Source organism: Oryzias latipes, chromosome 5 (genome assembly GCF_002234675.1).
Source record: "Oryzias latipes chromosome 5, ASM223467v1".
In the NCBI taxonomy this organism is placed as follows: domain Eukaryota; kingdom Metazoa; phylum Chordata; class Actinopteri; order Beloniformes; family Adrianichthyidae; genus Oryzias; species Oryzias latipes.
The window spans coordinates 20724100-20746459 of NC_019863.2; the positions used below are offsets into that span (position 1 = coordinate 20724100).

Sequence of the window (22360 nt, forward strand, 5' to 3'; positions counted from 1 at the left end):
AAGTACAGCAGCAGAAAACGATGAACCAGCAATTCATGAATCCAAGAGAATGAGGTAATACAGAAAAATCATCTGAATCTCAAATCGATTTAAGACAAGACCAATATTTTTTCTTAATGTATGTGTGTATGCACAAGTTGCAGAGTAGCAAACAGCAAAAGCCGATTTGTAAATCTGCTTCAGACTGGACTCAAACCAATCATCTAATGATCTTATGAAGCAACCCTACCTGCTTCTCTGGAGAGCGTCATGAAGGCGTCTACCCCCTTTTCACCATAGCTTCCTTCAGAGGCTACTGTAGAGACATAGTTCCAGCCCATGGCTTTGACAATATCCACCATGGCCTGTGCCTGGAAACTGTCTGGAGGAACGACTCGGGAAAAGAAGTCATAGCGGCGGTCGTCGCTCAACTCCGGGGCGGTGGATGCATAGCTGATTTGAGGAATCTAGAATGAAAAACACGGGAAGGAGTTATTAGAAGGAAAGAGGTCAAATGAAGGGAAGATTCCTATGGAAACAACCAATTTTTGTCATGATGGAGGACATATTTAAAAAACATTAAGCTTTAAATTGCATTTCTTAGTATCTCTTTATTCAAATTATTGTGACTCCAGGGCAGATGAAAAAATGCAGTTGGAAAAAGCTTGTAAGTGTGATGTACAAGTTACTGTGGAGAGCCACAACTCCCTCCCCCCTCCACTCCATTCTGATGCATCCACTTGTAGACGAGTAGACCCATGTACATCTTAACTGTCCTTGTCTGAGCTGGCATCTGACTCAAATCTGTACAGCTGGATAGCTGTAATATTGCTGGACCTTTTTCTTTCATTGGTAATGTTATGTTGAAGATGTGAGGGGCTAGCAGGAGAGCGCAAAAACAGATGGATAATGGGAAGGTGGGCAGGTCCCGCCCACAACGAGGGGGCAAATTTCTAGTAATTTAATGTCGCTCTTAATGTCGCTCTGCAGAAAACAATTATTAATATGTTGTTTATGTTTCTGGGAAGTGAATGAAATTATTTAAAGTTGATGGCAATTAATTTTTGCCACCATGCATGAAAGTGGATGCAGTGATTCTAAAAGGCCTAAGGTCAAATATTGTTTGACCTTGGTCCATGAAGTTCTTCCCTAATGACCAGGAGAAATTAAACTCCATCTTTTTACAGAATTGTCAGGGAAAATCTTGAGGATGTAAAATATCCCCAGCAGACACTCATCCAATTAGCTCCTTGATCTTTGTGGAGTCTCCCTCCTTATGTGTCTCAAAAGTTCAGAACTTGTTCTCAGATGGCAGCAGGTTGAGTCTCCTACGAATAATTACTGTCCATTTCATCTCACTATAGTTATTACTTTTCACGTTAGTAAGCAGTTTATATATTAAAGCAAGAGGGAATTGATATTTACAAGAGAAATTATTTTTTTCTTTGTTTACATACATTCTGTTATTAAAAATTTTAAAATGTTGCTTTTTCAAGTTATATTTTAATTACTATTACAGATTTTGATATTTAACCACTATTTTTATGTTACATTTACTACTCACTAGATATCTTTTTAATATACTTGGCCTAGTGTTTAAAATTTAAAGCATTTCAATATAATGTTTATCAATTATAAAGCATTTAATTATATAGTTAAAATCCTAAAAAAATCTTTTCCAATTCTTAAAAGTAAAAACAATATTTGGTTATGTTTTTAAAGGTTAAACAGGAACCTTTTACAAAGTTTTTTCTTTATGAAGGTTTTCGTGAATATTTAACCCCAAAACAAAAATGAAATTGATTAGCGGCTTGGTTTGCACTAGTAAAAAAAGTGCAGATGAGGGTTTTTTGCTAGAAACATCAAAACTAACCCTGCATAGTGTCACGGCGTGAGGGTGGCTAGAAAGACGGTAGGACCCAGATGCAGAGACGGGAGGCCAACGGGTTCAGGACTAAAGGGTTTAATGACCAACAAACAAAAGGCGCTGCAGAGCAGGATGACAAAAACAAAAACTCACTGTGGCGTGGCGTGGCGTGGCGTGGCATGAAACAAGGAACATGGCATGAAGACGTGAACACCATGACAAGGGTAATGGACCAGCACAGGAGGAAGGCAGAGACAAGACTCAAATACAGACAGGGCAGACAAGACACAGGTGAAAACTATCAGGGCAGATGGGGACCAAAGGAAGTAGAACTCAAGAAACAAGACAGGAAACCTTTCAAAATAAAACAGGAAACAGAACCAAACAAGACAGAACAAGAACTAAAACGAAAAACAAGACACAACAAACTCAAAACCATGACACATAGCTGCATAAGGTGGTGCTGTGGACATACATGGGAAAACTTATTTAAAATTGAGAAAGCTGATCCATTAAGTTAATATTAAAAAGTGATGTTTTGGGGGGTTTCCCTGGACATTTTCTCTATTGTCTCCATCTCTGGAAAGCAGTTGGTTCCAGTTCAGGATCTGTCACTGAAGTATCTAAGTAAAAAAAAAAAAAAACTGCCCTGTGGTAGAATTAAGAGGCAGTTACCATAAGTCGTTCTGTTTTTTCTTCTAAACCCAAAAGAAACTGTTGCCGTCATTAATTATTTACCCAATTATCAAAACCTTATTTTCTAAATGGAGTCTGACTCCCTTAAAAACGCTCAGGAGGTTGTGCTTCATCTGAAGTTCAAACTGAATAAAGAATGTTTTTATTTTTATTTTTTTGGATTTTTGGATTTTTTTAGTTAAATAATATTGGCAGATTCTAACAGCTCATTTAAAAAAAGTGTCCTGTACAATTTAGATAAAACAGTTACTAAAACAATTCTAAAGTGACTGACAGTAATATATGCATCTTAAATGCATTGAAAGACATGCACTTGCAAACATTTTAAAGTCTGGTGTCCATACAAAAGTAAATAAATTCTGATGACCAGATTAGACCCACTAACCCAGGTCAAAACTACACCTTAAAGTCCTACTCTGATTATTTTTTGATGTATTGTAAAAGTGTTCCCAGTGATCTTCTAAATTTTATTATGCCGTTTTTAGCTCAAATAAAAAAAAAAGGTCTGTTGTTTACTAGGACACAATTTCTGCAGAGCGGCAGTAGTTCATCAGATATTGGCCCCCGAGTTGTGGGTGGGACTGTTGGCGTGATGTAAGACTCCTTTCAGGTGTCTTACATTCAGGCCCAAGGTGTGTTACAGTCACAAGTCCCATTCACATGCGCTCAGACTGCTGTCTATGGAGCTGCCATACGGGGCGCTCGGCAGACCACCAGGAACTGAGTGGGTTTTGTTTTTTTGCCCAGGGATACTTTATTGCATGCAAAGGCAAAACCAAGAGACTTTCCGATTAGGGGTTGAGCTACATCAAAGAACTGGACTGAGTTACCCCGCCTCCCTTGCGATCCAAATGGGAAGTACCCTGTGGTATTAAGAAGCCAAAATCCCATAGACTTCTATTGAAAAATAATTATCAATTAATAATAATTAATAATATTTATTATATATTTGAGAAAAACTTTCTTGATCTGTTGCCTTTTTTTTAACATATTCTTGCTAATCATAATTCTTTTTTTCATTCATTATCTTTTTATGTAGTGCAAGGTATTCAAGTTATAAACTGATGCTTCAATAAAACTGTATTGTGCCTGCTGGCCCCACCTCGAATGTTTGAAACATTTGATTGGCAGGTTCTCCCGAACCCACTTTCAGTCAGAGGTGTGTGGACAACCAACAAGCCCACTCTTGATTGGCCATAGAAACGTATCTCAGACAGACTTAGACCATTCACTGCTTATTGACATTGTGTGGCTCCAACATGGGGGTGTTTGTATCATTAAAAAATGGCAGCTAAATTGACATTAGGTTGGAGCCATGAGTAAGTCATTTTTTATGGGTGACGTCACACTTGGTCCACTTCTGTCATACAGTCAATAGGTTAAATCTCCTCATTTTGTTTCTATAGGTGCCTGAAGGAAACGCTTATGTTGGCATGACATGAACCTGATGTTTTTCAAAGCTGCAGCCAATTCATCAGATCCAGCTGTCTATAAGTCGAGATCTTTTGGAGTCCTCTGAACAATCAGCCTTCAACCCTCCAACAGCAATGTTTCCAAAACCAACATGTTTACTAATGAAACTGGAGAGCAAATCAGCTGATTTAGAAGGTTTAGATTTAGAAGAACTGTCAAAGGGTTTGTGACCTTATGTGGAAAACCTCATAACAAATGGGACTTGGTACTCTGTAATCACAAACACAGACGACAGATTTCAGACTGCAGGGTGTTTATGATCGATCCATCTTGATCAGATCAGAAAGAAAATCACTAATTCCCACCATATGTCAGTGTCAGAGCAGTTATTGGTTAAGTGGAACTTTTCCACAGAGGCAGCAGGATCTTTGAATCTGTATTACTGAGCCACGCTGTCCAGTCAGAATTCTGACCATGAGAATTGGTGGTTCCACATAAATCTAGTCATGCAAGCGTTGTTACCAGATAAGAGTTTATGATGTTTTGAAGGTGAGTTGAGGGATAATTTTAAATGTGCAGCCAGAAGTCTGGCAGTAGACCAAACCTTCAGGTCTCTTCTGTGATTGATGAGGCTCATAAGAAGCTTTGACACACCTCCAGGCCTCCTCGTCTCCTCAACTGGACACAAAAAAAGGTCGAAACTTTGACAGCTTCAATAAAACAAACCAGCATTTCTGAGGGACAAGGAGACAGATGGGTAACAAAGTTGAGCAGAGTCAAAACAGGATGGAAGTAAAGTCAGAGGAGAGAGGGACTCACAGCAGAGAATTATGATAGCCGTTTTAACATGAAATCTATAAAACAGCTTGCCGTGCAGTGCACAGGTAGAGCTAGTCCACCTTTGACTGCAAGTAATTCAGCAAAGTAGACATTTGACCAGCAACTTGACACTGTACAATGTTGACAATCCTACACTCACCAGCCATTCCACTAGGTACAGCTTGCTAGAACTGGGTTGGACCCACTTTTGCCCTCAGAAATGCCTTAATCCATAGATTATTCCTCAAAGAGGTTGGTCCATATTGACATAATAGCATCCACCATTTGCTGCAGATTTGTCAGCTGCGCATCCCAAAGTCGCTCTATTGGGTTGGGATCTGGTGACTGTGGAGGGCATTTCAGTCCAGTGAATTCATTGCCATGTTAAAGAAACCAGTCTGAGATAATTCCATCTTTATGAGATGTTGCACTTTCCTGCTGGAAGTAGCCATCAGAAGATGTGTAAACTGTGATTAAGAGATGGACATGATCAGCAACAATAATCAGTTAGCCTCTGGCATTATAATAATGCTAAATTGGGCCCAAACTCCCATACCATTACACCCCCACCACCAGCCTGGACCGCTGATATAAGATAGGATGGATCCATGAAAACCATGGAAAGCATTGATGTCAAATTCTGAACATACCATTTAAATGTCACAGCAGAAATCCAGACTCATCAGACCAGACAACGTTTTTATCTTTTATTGTCCAATTTTGGTGAGCCTGAATGAATTGTAGCCTCAGTTTCCTGTTCTTTGCTGACAGGAGTGATACCCAATGAGGTATTCTGTTGCTGTAGCCCATTTACCTCAAGGTTGGATGTGTTGTACGTTCAGAGATGGTCTTCTGCAGACCTCGGTTGTAACCAGTGGTTATTTGAGTTTGTGTTGCCTTTGATCAGCTGGAACCAGTCTGGCCATTCTCCTCTAACCTCTGGCATCAACAAGGCATTTCAGCCCATAGAACTGCCGCTCACTATATGTTCTCTTTTTCAGACCATTCTGGGTAAACCCTAGAGAAGATTGTGCATGAAAATTCCAGTAAATCATCAGTTTCTGAAACAATTCGACCAGCCCATCTGTCACCAACAATCATGTTGCATTTAGAGTTTAGAGAAAATCACTTTTCTTTCCTATTCTGGTGGACTGCAGCGGATCATCATGACCATGTATACATGTTGAAATGCATTGAGATGCTATCATGTGATTGGCTGATTTGAAAGTTGGGTTAAAGACCAGTTGAAGAGGTGTGCCTAATAAAAAGGTCCAGTAAGTGTATTCCCACCAAACGTTTCACAAAACCGACCTTTTCAGCACAGTATTCAAAATCTAATGGGGATACAGTTTGTGGTTAGATAAGTGGGGGATTAGAGAGACAGTGCAACAGGTGGGAAAGGAAAGCAGTCTGACCTAAATAAACTAATTTAACTTTTACTTTATCATAAAAATAACAGCTATTCATAAAATACTGAGTTATGATCGTATGGCATTTTATTACCTGAGGCTTGCAGCTCTGTTCTAACTACAGCTGGCCAGGATGAAGCATTAATTAGTTCTTTGTGAGTGCTTATGAGAACATTACCTGGATATGTTTCGTCATAATTCTCATTACTGGACAGTTGTATCTCTGACAGATCGTTCTACTCTCCATTAATTAGCCAGCAGACCACATCTGCTCACCGATCTCTGCACCCGGTCGAGCCGGCAGCTGCTCGTGAGGTACATATGGCATAGAACAACGGGGCGATGACGAGGAGGACGTTTTCAAATCCGGAACTGTATATTAGGTCACTTGGAGTCTATCCTAATCCCACTTACAAACTTCACAGAGATGCATAACATTAAAAAAAAATGAAGAACATGGAAATGGCTTGGTAGACTCAACAGAAATGCTAAAAAGAAACAAATTTCTACCATTTCTCATGCATGCACATTTTTTTTGTTCATCATCTGGAAGACCAAACTTTATCTAATGGTTTATGCCACTCAACTTCATCCTCTCTTGGCTTGATTACTGTAATGGCATTGTCATAGATCTACCAGCCTGCACATTCAAGCCTCTAGAGTTAAGCCGAAATGCAGCTGCACACTTCCATTTTAACAAGCAAAAAAAAACCAAAATTTTATAAAAGTCCCTCCTCTCTTCTAAGCACTTGGATCTAATTGATCCAAAGCTCTGACACTTAGGACAAAATGTTAGAACTAAATTATTCTGCTACTTTAGCACTTTTTAAAATAGAAAGATATAATTTTCTTAGCTAAGACATTTTACTTACAGCCCTTATAACAACACTCTTTGACCCTGACCTGTTTTATTTGCTTGTTTTGCTAATCCTTTTTCAGTCCTTATGAATTAAAATATCTGCATATGACTACATCTAAATTTGCCAAAGCTATGGAAAAAAAATTAATACGGATCTGTAGGTGGCTTACATTCTGGGGATGTAAAGAGAAACACTTTTACTTCCACCTTTTTTTTGGTTAAAAACCAAGAGGAGCTGGAATCAGATATGTAATGTATAACAACTAGGTGACTTGTTGCAAAGTCAAGCCTGTTTCTGTTAAAACTTGTTACATTTTTTAACACTTTAACATCGGAGCTTTAGCTCCAGTGTTGACATTTTTCTGACTACCGTAACTTTTCATCCATTTACACAATTATTGTGATTCTGAAGCGGAGAAAAGCAGCCTTGTGCTGATATGCACCACTTTACAGTAGTGAAGTGTTAATGCAATCTACATAAGTCAGCCGATTCTGACCTGGAGAAAAGCAGCTTTGCACCCCGACATACAAAGCTACATTTCTCCGGGATAGAATTAGCTGATTCAACTGTCAAAGAGTTATGGTATCTCAAAGGTTGTGTGTTATTTAGGTGTCAGCATAGCTCTTGTGTTAAAAACGTTAAATAAGATAAAACAAAAAGAGGCATGGTAGTTGAATTGACATGACTTTACGGTTGTTTAAAATTTCTCAGAAGTGTGTTCAAATAACACATGTATGTTTATCTCGCACATAAAACAAAAACATGGCTCAAATGACCAAAGACTGTCTATTTCTTATATATTCAGTCGATCTATTGTCATAAAGGTTATGCTATCTTCAGTCTACTTTTTGCAAGGATGTGTCAAGGCTCTGTAAATATTTCTAATTTGTGCAAAACACTTTTTATTTTACAAAAGTAACCTTGTACTGAAAAATGACTCCCAATCTCAGCTCATTTTTATTAGGTTTACAATGACGAGGGAGTCTTAAAACAGATCTTTCACTCCTTGATGCCTTTTAATGCAGGTATTAAATAAAAGGCTTTTGCTCCAAAAGTACCTTAATTCAGCATCTACTTGAAAGGAAAACATAAGACTTTAAAGGTCTGTGACCCAAATTCTTTCTATACACATCTGTGCTTTTTTGGTCACTAATACATCTCAAGCACGCATAAACATGGACATGTGTGTCTCACATGTATGTTTATGTGGTAGAGGAATATAGCATGACTAGTGTGTGTCTGAACAGTGACCCTGCTCACTCCAGGAGCTCCGATCGCCATTTTCGTTACAACCCCCCATTTGCTGCAATCAGTTAACACACACAACCACGCATGCACCGTGACATTTGCACACATTCATCAACCTACTCTTGTTACTTTCTCTTCTTGCTGACGGACAAGGCAGTGAGGCAGAAAGCAACAAGCTCCAGTTACTAACTCACTTGTGTTGTGTGTGTCACTCAGTGTGTTTGCTCTGCGATATCAGATATCACTCATATGTGTAAAACAATAGTTCAACACTTTGAAACACATTGAGTCATCAGGAGCAGGAGCAACTCTAAGCAAACTGACTCAGTCTTTAAATTTTTATCCTCCTCTTTCCTCTTGCGTGAAAGCATATGGAGTCAAAAAAAGCAGCACAGCAGAAAGATGACATCTTCATATTTTCCAACTGCGGGTGAGCCTTGTCGCGCCATATTTATAACACCCCTGGGGCACCCTCGCTACTCTTGGGCGTCCTCCTCCTGGGCGGGGGGGCCGCTCCCTGCCTAACTCTCTCCTGGACTAACCGTGGCCTGGAGGGGGCTGCCAGGAGCGTGCGGGCGGGTCTTCCTTGGGGGGCCCTGACTCGTGCCTGGGGCTGGGGGATGCTCAGGACTCCTGGGTGGTGGTGGGCCGCCTGTCTGGGGCTTGGGGTGCCCCTCTGGGGCAGGGCGCGGTTGGGAGGCTGCTCTACCGGTCGGGCTGGGGCCTGCACTCTCTGTTCCTTGCGCCCCCCTGCTCTCTGGCGTTGGGGGCCGCTGTGGCAGTCCCGCTGGCACTGCCCGGGGACGGGAGATGTGGTTGCCCATCATCCACCACAGAAGAACATAAACACTCACTCGAGCACAGGTGGTTTCTCACCTTTGCACAAACAGTTTGCGTGACTGAATGAAATGTTTCACATGCGTTAGTCTGAATACATAAGTAGGCGTGTGTGAATGTTAGTGGTAGTATGTCCATATAGACTTGTTTGTGTGTGGACACTTTTGGAGCCAACAGGTGTGTTTGTAATGTTTGAATGTGTGTGTGGACAGGCCCCGCCCATTTTGGGTTTTTCATGCATCTTAACCTGTCAGTTGGGATTATAAAGCTCCAGCAACTTGCTGCTTTCTGACGCCTCATGATCTTACCCTTGCTACTATAATCACCCCTCTACCCCCCCCCCCCCATCTGTCATCCCTCTCTCTTCTTCCCTTCTTTTCTTTTCCGTCCGGTCTAACAACTAAATATAATTATATTTTATATTAAATTATAAATATATTTACAAATATTATTAACATGAATAATGTTTATCTGAAATTACAAAAGGGGATTATTTAAATATACATCTGGTGTATCATAAGATTCACAACCCCTGTTGTAAAAGTAAAATATGTCCAACACAAAAGGCTTTTAGCTCTCATCTGTTTGCTTAGCTGTTGGACAGGACAAGTAAAAAATATAAAATAAATAAAAAATAAAAAAAGTTATTAACTAGTACTTAACTCATATATAGACTCACACTTTATGGATCAATTGTTAATAGTTTGTAAACCATCTACAAATACAAGTACAAGGCACAGAAATTTGATGTGATATTTAAAATATTAAACTTTGTTCCTCCCAGGCTTTACTGTCCTTTTCATGTGTGGTTTTTCTTAGGTAAATTTGCACATTATGTTTATTGTTTATAAAGACACACACTGAGCAGTCCCATGATAATTGGGCACTTTTGAGGATAACACTGTTTTAACAGAATTTCTTTTTTTTCTTTCTAAACTGTCCTGTCGAACAGCTGAGCAAGCAGATCAAATCTGTGTTGGACAGATTTTACAGTTACAATAAGAGTTTATGGTTTTCAGACAAACAAAGTGTACATTTGTATAAACCCCTTTGGTATTTGAGGCTGAGTTTTTTTTATAATGCTAATTACATTTATATGCATTCCTTGTTGGACTGGATAGAACAAAAGAAGAAAGAGAGAGAGATATTAGAGATGAGGGATAAGGGGTTAAGATGGGGGTCAGTCGATACGGAGTCATAACATGAGATTGTCATAAGTAAATTGCATGGCTTAGTTCTCACACACCTACACACCAACAAATAGCCTGCACACAGCTATTGACAGGTTTTAAGGATATTAATACATTAATGATGGAAGATTTGCGTAACCAATATTCTTGAAGAGGGGTGTAAAAGCAGTACCCATGCCCATATTTGTTTAAAAGTAAAGGAGGCCCGGCACCCCACACACCAGAGCTAGGGGCAGACATGGTTTTTATGGATTTGTTTTTAATAATTTCCAGATTGAATTTCCTTAAATTAGAATTATGGTACAGAAATGTAAAAGAAAAAACACTGAAGATACGAAAATGGTAGATAAATTGACAAAAAGAGATAACTCCTTATCAATGTATAGTTTATAAAACATTAATAGAACATGAACTTGTGGTCAACGTAAACTGATATCAAGCTGAACCAAAATAAACTTTCAAAAAAAGATTTGTTGTAATAAACCACTTTGGTATGGAGCCAACCTGCAAATGTATCTTTAATTTTTTTTAATTGTCGCTGCTTCAGGAAAACTCTTGTAGAAGTCTTATGATAAAATATTTTATCGTAAAAAGGTCTAAAAAACACATATTTTAAGCAAAATACAATGTTTTGGTTCACTAATTTAGTTTTTTTAGGAAAAAAGAATAATAATAAACTAAAGAAAATATTTTAATACAGGTGGCCTCCATGAGTGGATTGTATGGATGCTGATAATAGTTGTTGTTTTCTCTGTTAAGTCTGACTAGATCCCACAGATGAAATACAAGCCTACACACATACACTCCACCAGCACTTGCCCTCTGCTCCTTTCACATTAAAAGCCTTTCCCATGCTCTGTCGTTAAATCAGGACTGCGGCTTCTTACATAATTCATAAGGAGCGAAGGGCCGCTGTGTTTAATCTGATGCTGGTAATTTATCTGTCCTACAGCGCCCTCGATCCTCACCTTGTGTTAGCTGAACCAGAAAAGGAAGAGGAAGAGTAGAAGGGGTGATGCAGGCAGAATTAAGACGAGGTCAAAAAAAAAAAAAAGAATATTCACAAGCGAAGGGTCTGCAGCCTCTCAAAGCTTTAAATGACGACTTTGCTGCCAATTAAATTTTCAATCACCTAATTTAAATAAATGGCACTCTTCCAGTCACACTAAACGTTTTAATTTGGACCACTTTGGAGGCTGAAGGAGGAAATTATTTTTCTTCTGAGGACTTTAAATAGCACTTCAGAGCTCTGCACAGTGACCTCGGCTGACGTTTCACAGCTCTGACAGCAAATTTAAAATGAGAGCAAATCCGAAAAATAACTTTTTACTGAAGTCCAAAATAGATTTTGATTGTGTTAATCATTGTGTTAATGAAAATTAAATGAAAGTGAAATATCATGCGCAGTTGGTACCAATGGTACCAATTTTTCTAGGCTATTTTTCTGAGAGAGATTTGTAAACCAGATCAAGGATTGTCATTTATTTTCAAAAAAAGTAAACAGGAAGTAAAAAACTAAAAATATCTGTCTGCAGAACAAGCCCCCATAATCAAATCAAAGTTTATTTATAAAATAGCGCTTCTCATGCATGTTGCGCAGCTCGAAGCGCTTTAACATTAAAAACAGAAAACACACAACATTACAGTAAAAACCCAACCCACCCTTCACCCTTCCCACTCCCCTCCATTAAAACATATGACCCATGACAATGAATATTGACTGTGCAACTTTGAATAAATAAATAAATAAATAAACAAGTACGGCTTGGCTCTGCTGTGAGGAAACGGTATTTGGGAATCTCTTCATACTAGCCTTCCACCACTGTGATGCATGCGTTTCTTACTTGGGTTCATCAGCTCCAAAAGTTGCATGATTTTTGTTCAACTTTGCCAACCATAGCTGGGTTTTATTGTTACTAAAATATAGATGCTAAGTCATTTTCTTACAGTGCTGTCATACATTTTAATATTTAACTGGGCTTTGGGGTCTCAAATGTAGCTCTTATACATTTTACTAAAAGCTGCAGTCTTTTCTTTAAGGATATTTACTTTCATATTCTCAAAAGACAGAAACCCAGGAAAATATTAAACTCCTAACTCATAAATTTAAGTCCCAACACTCATGACAGATTTGAATTTGTTTGAAAAATGTGTTTTTTTTTGTTTTTTTTCAGGTGTGTGCAGCAACATCTGACTGGAATTCTAAGTAAAAATGGCTGCAGACACACAAAAAAATTAAACCAGAAAAACGTCAGCCAAAAGGGTCATTTTGAGTCTGATTGTGGTCAGTTTTTGCTTCTTTTTTTTTTTTTTTTAAGCTTCAATTCGAAGCTTATAGGAGAAAAATTGTTGTATCATCTATAGTCAAATGTGTCAAGTCAACTATTTAAGATTTCTTATTTTTTTCACTACAAATGATTCCTTTTGTAAAATTTCTAAAGCAATTCAAGCCTTGAACGTATCACATTTTGAAATTGTTCAGAGATTCATTCAAAACGTCTCCTTTTGGAGAGTGTTTCATCTTGTTTCTCTACAGTTTTTTTTTAAATCCTGTATCATTGTTTTCTTGCTGAACCATTGAGTTCCACTGTCATGCCCAGACGCCACTGAGCAATCCTGACAGGAGCTCCTTTATTATGTTTTAAATCCTTTCACATCTGCACCAATGCCACGTTTCATGCTGTTATCACACAGGATTCAGCCTCAAAAACGTTGCCGAGAGTAGCTTGTTTTGCTAAAAAGCAAACACTCGACCATTGAGTGGATGAGATTCAGGTTCTCAGTATCTCTCCCTGCAGTGTCCAGCTCTCTGTGGCCCTTTTAAATGTCGCTCAGCCCGGCGCTGGTCGTGTTTTGCACAGATAGCTGCTCCCAACAACAAGCGGTCTGCCCTCAGTGGCCCGCTGGAAGCATTCGCGGCCACGATGAGCCGTCCCTAGCTGCCGCCGCTGAAGTGATCTGCAGGCGTCTCATCTCTCTCACATCGTCTGGTGGAAGAATTACATGACTTCTGTAAGCTGGTCTGTCGGCTGTTGACTTTTGGCTTAATGCAGCGCCGCTGTGTCATCTGAGCCTGAAGCAAGGCAAACCCAAAGCGTTGGAAGAAAGCACAGCTTTTGACAAAACTAAACCAGTGTTTTGTGTATTCTCAGCCAGAATGTGTCCTCTGGTCGGCACATGATGCAAACACCTGCAGAGACTGATGGCATAGGGCAAGATCCACAGGTTTAGCGTTAGAATTTGGCTTTGTTTACACTATTTGTACATTTATTCCCTCTTGTTCTCTAGTTTAGTAATGTTTTTAAAGAAAACCTAGATAATTCATGTCCTCATCATTTAAATGTGCTACTAAAAGCTATTGTATGTTTCCATCATAAAAGTACCAGTCTGTCAGTATCAATCAGCATGGAGTCCATGACAACAGTAAAGGGGACAAGAAGTGTATGTCTGAGAGTCTTAATTATGATCATGCAGTTTTTAGTCAAAGTCCAGAAGACCTGTGTTGTTTTCTAGGACATAGTTGCAGAGCGGCAGTAGTTCATTGGAAATTTACCTCTGAGTTGTTGGTGAGACTGCTGGCGCGGTGTAAGCCTGCCCTGAATCCCCATCATGCCTTTGTTTACACACTCTCTAGCTAGCTTACAGCCCCTAAAAACCCCAAACTCAAACCTCATTTATTTATACAGCGCCTTTCATTTCAGTTAAAAACACAAAGCGATAACATAAAAGCAGATAAAGTAATCATAAAAAAGAAAAAATGAAAATGATTAAAAACAGAAAACACAGGACAATCACACACAGATGGGACCCATCCCTCACCAGATTCCTCCTTCCACCCACCCGGTTCCCCCAGTAGAACCCTGAACTAACAAAGAACTGCACCTTAAAGATGGTCTGGCTTGGTACTGCTAACTTAACATTAGCAGTGTAACAAAAATGGCAAGCAACATTGGAGTCATCCAGGCGTAGTGTTTTGAGCCAGATGCCAGCTCAGATGAGGAAATCAAAGACCTACATGGATCTGGTCGTTTGCAAGTGGATGCATCCGAACTGAGCAGAGAAATGAGCTTGTGGCCATCTGACTGCAGCACCTACATCACAGCTACACCCTTTTTTCAACAAAATTTTGTTGTCTGCTCCTGGTTCACCACGATTTGAATAAAGGGATACTCTGAGATGTTCTTAATAATTATTTTATAGTATGAGAAACATGTTACAAGAACATAAAAATGCCCAAAACACAACCCTCATCAATGTGGGTCTTTAGTGTTTCCAGGACATTGTAAGTTGCATGCACAACAGGTTAATGTGTATTCTTATGTTTAGAAAATATATTTTCCTATGTCATTCATTTTTTTTCAGTTTACTTTATTAATCTGCCACACCTTCGAATATTGTTTAATTCTTGTAAGTTTCCTTTTGGACAACTGCAGCTGAACCCCATCTGATTGGGTGTCTTAAATTAGACTATATTCATAGCCAGCATTTTCTTTTTCAGTATGAGGAGTTTCTGCAAAAAATAGCAAATTTAAAGCTACTCAACCAACAACCTTTATCCCTTGGTGGTAAAACAGCTGCTGAGTCAAACATGGGCAGGCGACAGGTGAGTGCATTCAAAGATAAATAATTCAGACCACGTGTACCATAATCGGAGATGTTTACAGCAGAGGTACCATAAACTGTGATTCACAGACAGTAAACAAATCCAGAGGTTTAGGACCTCATCAAGTTTACCGTGTTTCATAAAAAAAATGGCTTCAAGGCAAATCGTTTAAAGCAAACACAAAAAAAGGTTCTCAGAGGTTGGTACAGGGAATGATTTTAAATGGGAAAATAAAACAAGAAGGACAAAGAAAATAGGAAATGTAAAGGAGATCGATGACGGCAACAAGTAGGAAGGAATGACTGAGAAAACATAAGTGTGACAAGAGATGAGGAGAAGGATCAAAGTGAAAGAAGATACACGATGGAACTTTAAAGGGGCGACAGCATGCTATTCTTAAGCCTTTTGTACTAAACAATATCCATGTATATGAAAATATATGACCTTTTGCACTCAAAAGATTTTTTTTTTAATTAAGTAGTTATTTCTCTAGCTAAACTAACAACATCTAAACTTTTGCAAAGATGGATGTGCATATTCCGCATGTAAAATAAAAGCCTTTTTGTCAAACGCCGCAAGCTCCGCAGAGAGAGTGGGTGTTTGACTTAGCTTGGGGGTGGTGCTGGCAGCACAGACTCTTCTTGGAAGGGGCTGTTCTCACTGGTCTACGTCACAATGTGAGGACCCGCTCGTTTTTGTGGATTGGGAGGGGCTGGTGCTCAAAACTCAGGTTTTTACAGGAATACTCAGAAATGCGTGAACAGATCAAGAAGGGATTTGGCTATAAATGGCAGAGTGGAATTTGATGTTACAAGAAATTATGAAATACACCTACTTTTTAATATTTCTTAAAGAAAAAAAAGCAATTGCCCAAATTTTTGAAAGATAACTGGGATCCCGCAAATAATCGCCTCCTTCCTCTTCAGAAGAGTGATTGCTGAATGTCAAGATACATTTCCGAGAAAAAAAAATAAGAATGAACAGATCAAAGACACTTTTGATTCTTTTCTTTATGATTTGTGTTTTATTATGAACTTGTGGACTTAAAGACCCATTTAAATGAAAATGGTGTTTTTAAACAGAGCATTTTTCTGATGCACAAATACAGGGAACATTAGGATTAAAACTGGATTTCTGAGTATTCCTTTAGTCAAATTGTGGTGAAGCAGGCGCAAAATTGCTGTTTGAAAAAAAACTTGTAGCTGAGATGTAGAAACTACGGGGGCAGGCCCAAAACTCCCTGCATCTGCTTGGATATGACTAGTTCCATGTACGTCTCAGTTTTCCCGGTATCTGGCTTAAAGCAAGGTAGCTTGCACAAAGGGTGATTTAAAAATGAAGGTAGGCTCAATCTGCGCCCGCCCACAATTTAGACACATTTCAGATGAACTTGTGCTGCTCTGCAGAAACTATGTTCTAAAAATGACACCGCTTTTTTTATTTAGCCTAAAAATGGCTTAATCATAATTAAAAGACCACCTGGGATGCTTTAAAAATAGATCAAAGAGGATTGGTGTGGGACTTTAAGCTGAAATACAAGTTTTTCATGTTCCTTTTTTTTTGTTTTTTCAGTCTTAGTCCATGTCATTTCCGTTCTTAAAGGTCATGATTCTACAGATCTGCAGCCCCTCTCTGCATATGTGTTTAAACAATTGCTTTTCCTTCTGGTTCCAGTTCGGATTCAACATATTGTACCCAACCGGTGTTCACAGAAAAGCTGTGAAGATCAGTACAATGCAAATAAAATCCAACATAAACTGCAGAAGCTGAAGCTTGAGCCTTATTCTCCTACATAACTTCAGAGTGGCCTGCAGCCAGTTTCTCTCTAACAGAGGGAATTCCAGGCTGTCTGCGTTCTCACTGATGGGAGTGTGAAACACTCAGATGGAGGAGGGAAGATGCTAAAAGAAGAGCGCTGTGGGTGGATGTGTGGAAGCATGGAAGCGCTCTGATCTCTTCTTTCTCCATCTAACTTGGCTGGCTGCTCTGGCTCAGCTCCGGTGGAGGAAGGACAAGGCTTGGCAGCATTCTGTTGTAGGATTGGCTCTAAAGTGGAGCTAATATGCTGATTTCCACTCGATAAATGAGGAATGTCCCCGGTGGAAGCTAAGGCAGTGGAAACGCTCCAACCAGTCTATTTTTAAGGCATAGAGGAGCAGGTGGGGGACATCAGTTGGCAGGTCCATCAGAGGAGATCTGTGGCTACAGCAGAGAAATGTATGCCAGCATCAAGTTGCAGATCCCAAGAAAGGACACAGCCAGTGACAACACTATTAATATTTAGTACACAAACACTTGACCTCGCAGTGGATATAATCAGCTCAAACAGCAAAAAATGAAGCAAAGTATAATAATCTGATTCAACGTCCGACTTTTTCTGTCAAGTCTTGGTGTTAAAGATTTATTAAAATACACAACTGTAACGCAGAATATACAGCATCTCTACACACTTTGCCAGGAAAAAAAACATGCATAAAAATGTGTTTGTGTTGCATCATATGTTCAACATAATGGCTGTTTTATTTTGAGTAATGCTTTTCTAACATCAAAGATCTTATACATTAACATATTCTCCATGTGAGTACTACGAGTAAAATAGAAAAATAACCTTTCATTTTCCAATTTTCTTTATATTATATGGGCAATGTATACTTCATTTGAATCTTCTTAAAAGTTAATAGTTGTTTATAAACTCTTGGACCAAAAACTGTAGACTTTCTTTACATACATTTTTATTTTACATTTTGGGGGGGGAAAGTCATTTTTATTTGGTATTGCCCCACAGTTTATATCTTAATGTTGATCACCAACAAAAGAAAGAAAGTCTAAGCTGTAGTGGCACTGAGAACACATTTACCTGGCTTTTCTTTTGGTGAAAGCAACAACAGTTTCCACCGGGTCAAATAGTAAAAAAGAATATAGATGACAATACTTTTTACAGGCAAACTAACAGTATACTCGAGCTATATTTCATTTTTGCAAGTTTATGGACTACATAATTGCATCTAACTGTGCATAATAGAAAATCCAGATGGACTGGTGTATGTGAAGGGTGTGTGCCAGCAAGAAAAAAAAAAAGGAAAAAAAAACCTGGTGTATAATGAAACATGGTGTTCCAATCTGTCTGTAGCTTCACTTCATCTAAAAGTAGAGGCCTTTTTCAGCTTGGCTGACATTTGGTACAGTGTAATCTCTCATCAGTTAAAGTTGTTGACACATAGGTAAAGCATCTTTTTAGTTATTGTGAATTTAGCATTTTGTCAGTGTTTGTTTTTATGGAGAGTAAGATTTGAAAAAAGTTTAAATAAATGCTATCAAGTATTATCAGCACTGTAGTTGATGTTCCGTAGTTTTGTCTAACGAAGGCATGCATGAGTTAAAACAAGCAGGAACAACCAGAGCCTCGATGAACACTTGCTGACTCTGAGTGCAACACAGAGTTATCATCTAGCATATTTCCCACACTATAAGGCACACCGGATCGTAAGGTGCACCGTCAATAGATTATCTATTCTAGAACTTATGTCATATATAATACAAACTCAACTATAAAGTATACTATTTAAGTGAGGAAAATACGGGAAATGAAATGTGACTTAAAGTCCAAAGGGACGTTAATCTGATGAAATCTGAAAAGAGAGTAGCTGAACAACAGTCTATGATTTAAGATACTTTTCTATTTTACTCTGAGTCAGCAATGGAAACAGAAGCTTTGTTATCAGTCTAATGTTTTCCAGGTTTATTTGATTTCATCTGTCTAATGAAGTTAGTGAAGACTCATCTGTCATTGGGAAGAGGAAGACCTCTGATGACTGTGCCGTCTCTAACTGCTTGTTGAGGAGCATAATTAGTGTGAAGCTGTCACAAGAGTCTGATGGACTGCTGCTACTTTGTTCACTTTGTCACAATAAAGACGTTTTTTTTCTAAAAGAAAGAAAGACGGAAAAGTGGATTGATTTTTTTTTTCATTTTGTCAGACAATAGGTAAAATAAAGATATAGTTTACCTTGACATGGCATTTTCCATTTAAAGTTTTCCTTTTTTTTAAACCGGCAGTGTAGTAAACAAAACTCCTTTATATACACTGAGTACAACTTTTATGATTTTCTGATCTAAATGACCATTTTTAACTCTTGTGCTATCCTAGGCACTTTAACATTGGGAGTTGGGTCATTTAGACCCACTAGACAGTGAGCTTAACCTTTTTTCTTCAATGATTTGTTATCTTCACTGGTCTCCATGGATTACAGGAAATCCTCTTCACCTTTATCCACCTTTGCCACGGTAGGAATAACACGCCAATGTAAGGGTGGGGTCATAGGATAGCACAAGGGTTAAAACACCAGTATCAAAAATAAAGACAGCTACAAGAAACTCTCCTTGTTAGTGGGTGAACCCATTTCACTTAAATAATATATATATATATATATATATATATTTTTTTTTCTTTTTGTTTTGAGGAATTTTAAGTTTCTAAATGTAGTTTACTGCAGAAACTCTTCCTTCTCTTCAGCTTTCATGTTCAACTCTATCCAGAAAAAAGTAATTTGAGATAATCTGAATGATTCTCCATGTTCCATCAAAACATCATTTTTGTCAGCGTCTACTGAGGTGCAGAAAAACACAGAAGCAGCTGCATCTTCAAGCTCCACAATCGCAACATGTGACAGCTCATCAAGATTCTGCGGGTCGCTGTCTCACAAGAAGAGCAGGTGGAGCCTCTGCGTTAATCACCTCACGCTGGAGGTTTGCACAGAAACTGCACAGAATGCTAAGGTGGCTGCATTAACAAGCAGCTTAATGTAATACTGTCTGCATTTATTAAGCAATCAGTCGGGGCCGAACTGGGCCACAGGCTTGTTTGTGACGGGCTCGACTTGACAAGGATACCTGTGTGTTTTAATGAGGCGGGTCTCTGGGTGCAAAGAGATTTCCATAATGAGATCCTGAGCTGGGAAAGTTGGAACGCACTGTGCTGCATGTTATTTAACAGGCTCCCCCACATTTACCTTATGTGTTCAGGCCTTGTTTGAATTGCAAACTTAAAGCACAAGAAACTAAAGAGAAGTTTCTGCTGCTTTAACATTAGGCTAGAAGCTAATTTTAATAAACTGAACCGAATGCAGAATAACTGATCATAACCATATCTACAAAATAAAAAATAAAAACATTATTTTCAAGTACAGATTCTGCTGAGCAGCAGTAGTTCATTAGGAATTTACCTCCGAGTTGTGTGCTGGACCGCTAGCATGAAGCAACCCCGCCCCCTCTTTCCCTCTGCCGTGGCTTAGAGCTGGGAGCCTGTAGCCCGCTTGGTGGATTTTCTGCTCTACAAATAAGCTCATCTTCAAACAGCACTTTATCGTCTGCTAAAGTCAAAATAATTAACAATAATAAAAAAGAAAGAAATATGCACACAAAAAAAGCAATTCAGAGATTAATTTTCTTTTTTTACGTCACCGTTATTGCTTACTGAAATCATGAATGAATGTTTTCTGAAGATAATCAATCATTAATAGGAACTTGATTTTGTAACCTCGAAAAGAATCTGATCAGGAGCAAATTACGAAAACTATGTAAAACTATAAAATGAATTTAACTCAGCAGTGGTGGGATTATTTACATTTACTTCTTCCCACTCCTTTTCAAGCAATAAATCAAGCTTTACATGACTTTAGTTAATGATCACTATATTTAATTATGCAAATGTGACTTGAGTGTGTCTTTGTTTTTTCTGTTTATTTATTTATGCCTTTCATCATTTTCTGTAATGAGTTTGATAAATCTGTGTGGATTTTCTATTGGTATTGCCTCTACTCCATCAATCAATATGTCCCACATCAAAAGAAAAATCCCACAAAAACATGTTGAAAACACCAAAAACATGATTTTCATTGGAGTGGCTCCACAGTGAAATATTATGTCCATTTAACGGTTCTATGAGATTTATTGGACATCCTTTACTTTTCCAAAAATAATTTTTTTCAAACATAAAAAATCTTAAATTTTTGCATGAGGTCTATATCTGAGTATTGCCATCCAGCAATTGACTATAATTTGTTTTAAAAGGTTTTTGTCACTTTAGTAAAAAAAAGATTTAATGTTGACAGAGGAACCAAAATTTCAAAAACATTCTGTTCAAAAACTGTCATGTTCAAAACCCCATCTTTGCTTTTACCCTGACCAAATACATTTCTGAAACTAACAGAGGATAACGCAGACTTTCTGCAGCTGTAGGTAAAATTTAGAAGCGCTGAGATACAGGACCTCACATCCTCACTATCTCTAGACAAACAGACAAACGTAAGGACCAGACTGTGTCAAAGAGTGAGAGAAATTGTACAGTCATCAAGAGTGGAATTTTTCAGAGGAGGAAAAAGAAAAATCCAGCAGCAGCAAACTGAACGAACCAGTAAGAGGCTGTCAGGATTACAGTGTTCCAGACAGAGAAGAAAATGTTACATCTAAAGATTTGATCTTTCTCACAACTATCATTTGTTCTTATGATTAACAGTGGTGCTCATCATCACTCCTCCATCCGGGCTGGGCACCCCCCTCCCTCCACCTCCATGTGGGCGTTTCTCTTAGCTCATCTTGAATCCGTGGATTATGAGTGATAACCCCCCCCCCAAGTTTTATATCTGCTTTCTCAGCAGAAGAATTTGGTGTTAACTCAAAGACAGTGCTAACATGATGGAGGTCTGTAACAAGTTTAGCATCAAAAAGTATGCATACTACATTCCCTCCAGAATCAGGAAGAAATTGTTTGCTTTGAATAAATATATATAAACTTATTAAAAAAATGCTTAACAAAAATACAATTAATAAAGTGTCGTTATCTGCTCTTAGCCTGGTTCTTCTCCACTAAAAGCAAAGTGTTAAACTAGGTCAGCTGTACAGACAATAAATCAAACTGTGGCTGATGGGCTTTTTTTTCTTTTTAATTTTCCTTTCTCCATTTTGCTGCAGCTCCATTTAATAAAGGAGACCCTAAATGACACCCACCACAACCATTCTCTGAATCAGCGGGGGTTCTGGATGCAATGCAATTTGTTTGCGGCAACTTCTCTGCTTTATTTAATGAATTTAGGTTAGTATCGTTGGATTTGCAGGTAAAAACTAAATTTAGAACTTTTCAAAGTCTGATTGATTTAGAAACAGCTGAGAACCTCCTCTGATGCAGAGTTCTTCTTTAAACATAACGAGTCAAATTAAATGTCAGACATTCTATCCCGCATGAGACTTTATAGTGTAGACAAAGCAAATGTAAAGCAGGAAAATAAATTCAACTTTTTTGCAATTACACATGTTATTTACCCCTGCATTGCCTTCATATTAACACTAAACACAGACATTAGGATAAAGTCTGTGCAGTTTAATAACATCTAGAGGAAATGGCATCATAGAGTTTTGTACTTTTTTTGTATCAAGTATTCAGT

General features: G+C 38.4%; 1 protein-coding gene across 1 annotated transcript in view; it reads right to left on the bottom strand.

Moving 5' to 3' along the window:
* Positions 1-22360, bottom strand: part of LOC101164051 (metabotropic glutamate receptor 7) — a 206934-nt gene that overhangs the window by 138869 nt on the left and 45705 nt on the right. Inside the window, exon 2 of the mRNA XM_004069018.4 lies at positions 230-446. Coding sequence (XP_004069066.1) covers positions 230-446 — 217 coding nt within the window. The remainder of the gene's footprint in view (positions 1-229; positions 447-22360) is intronic.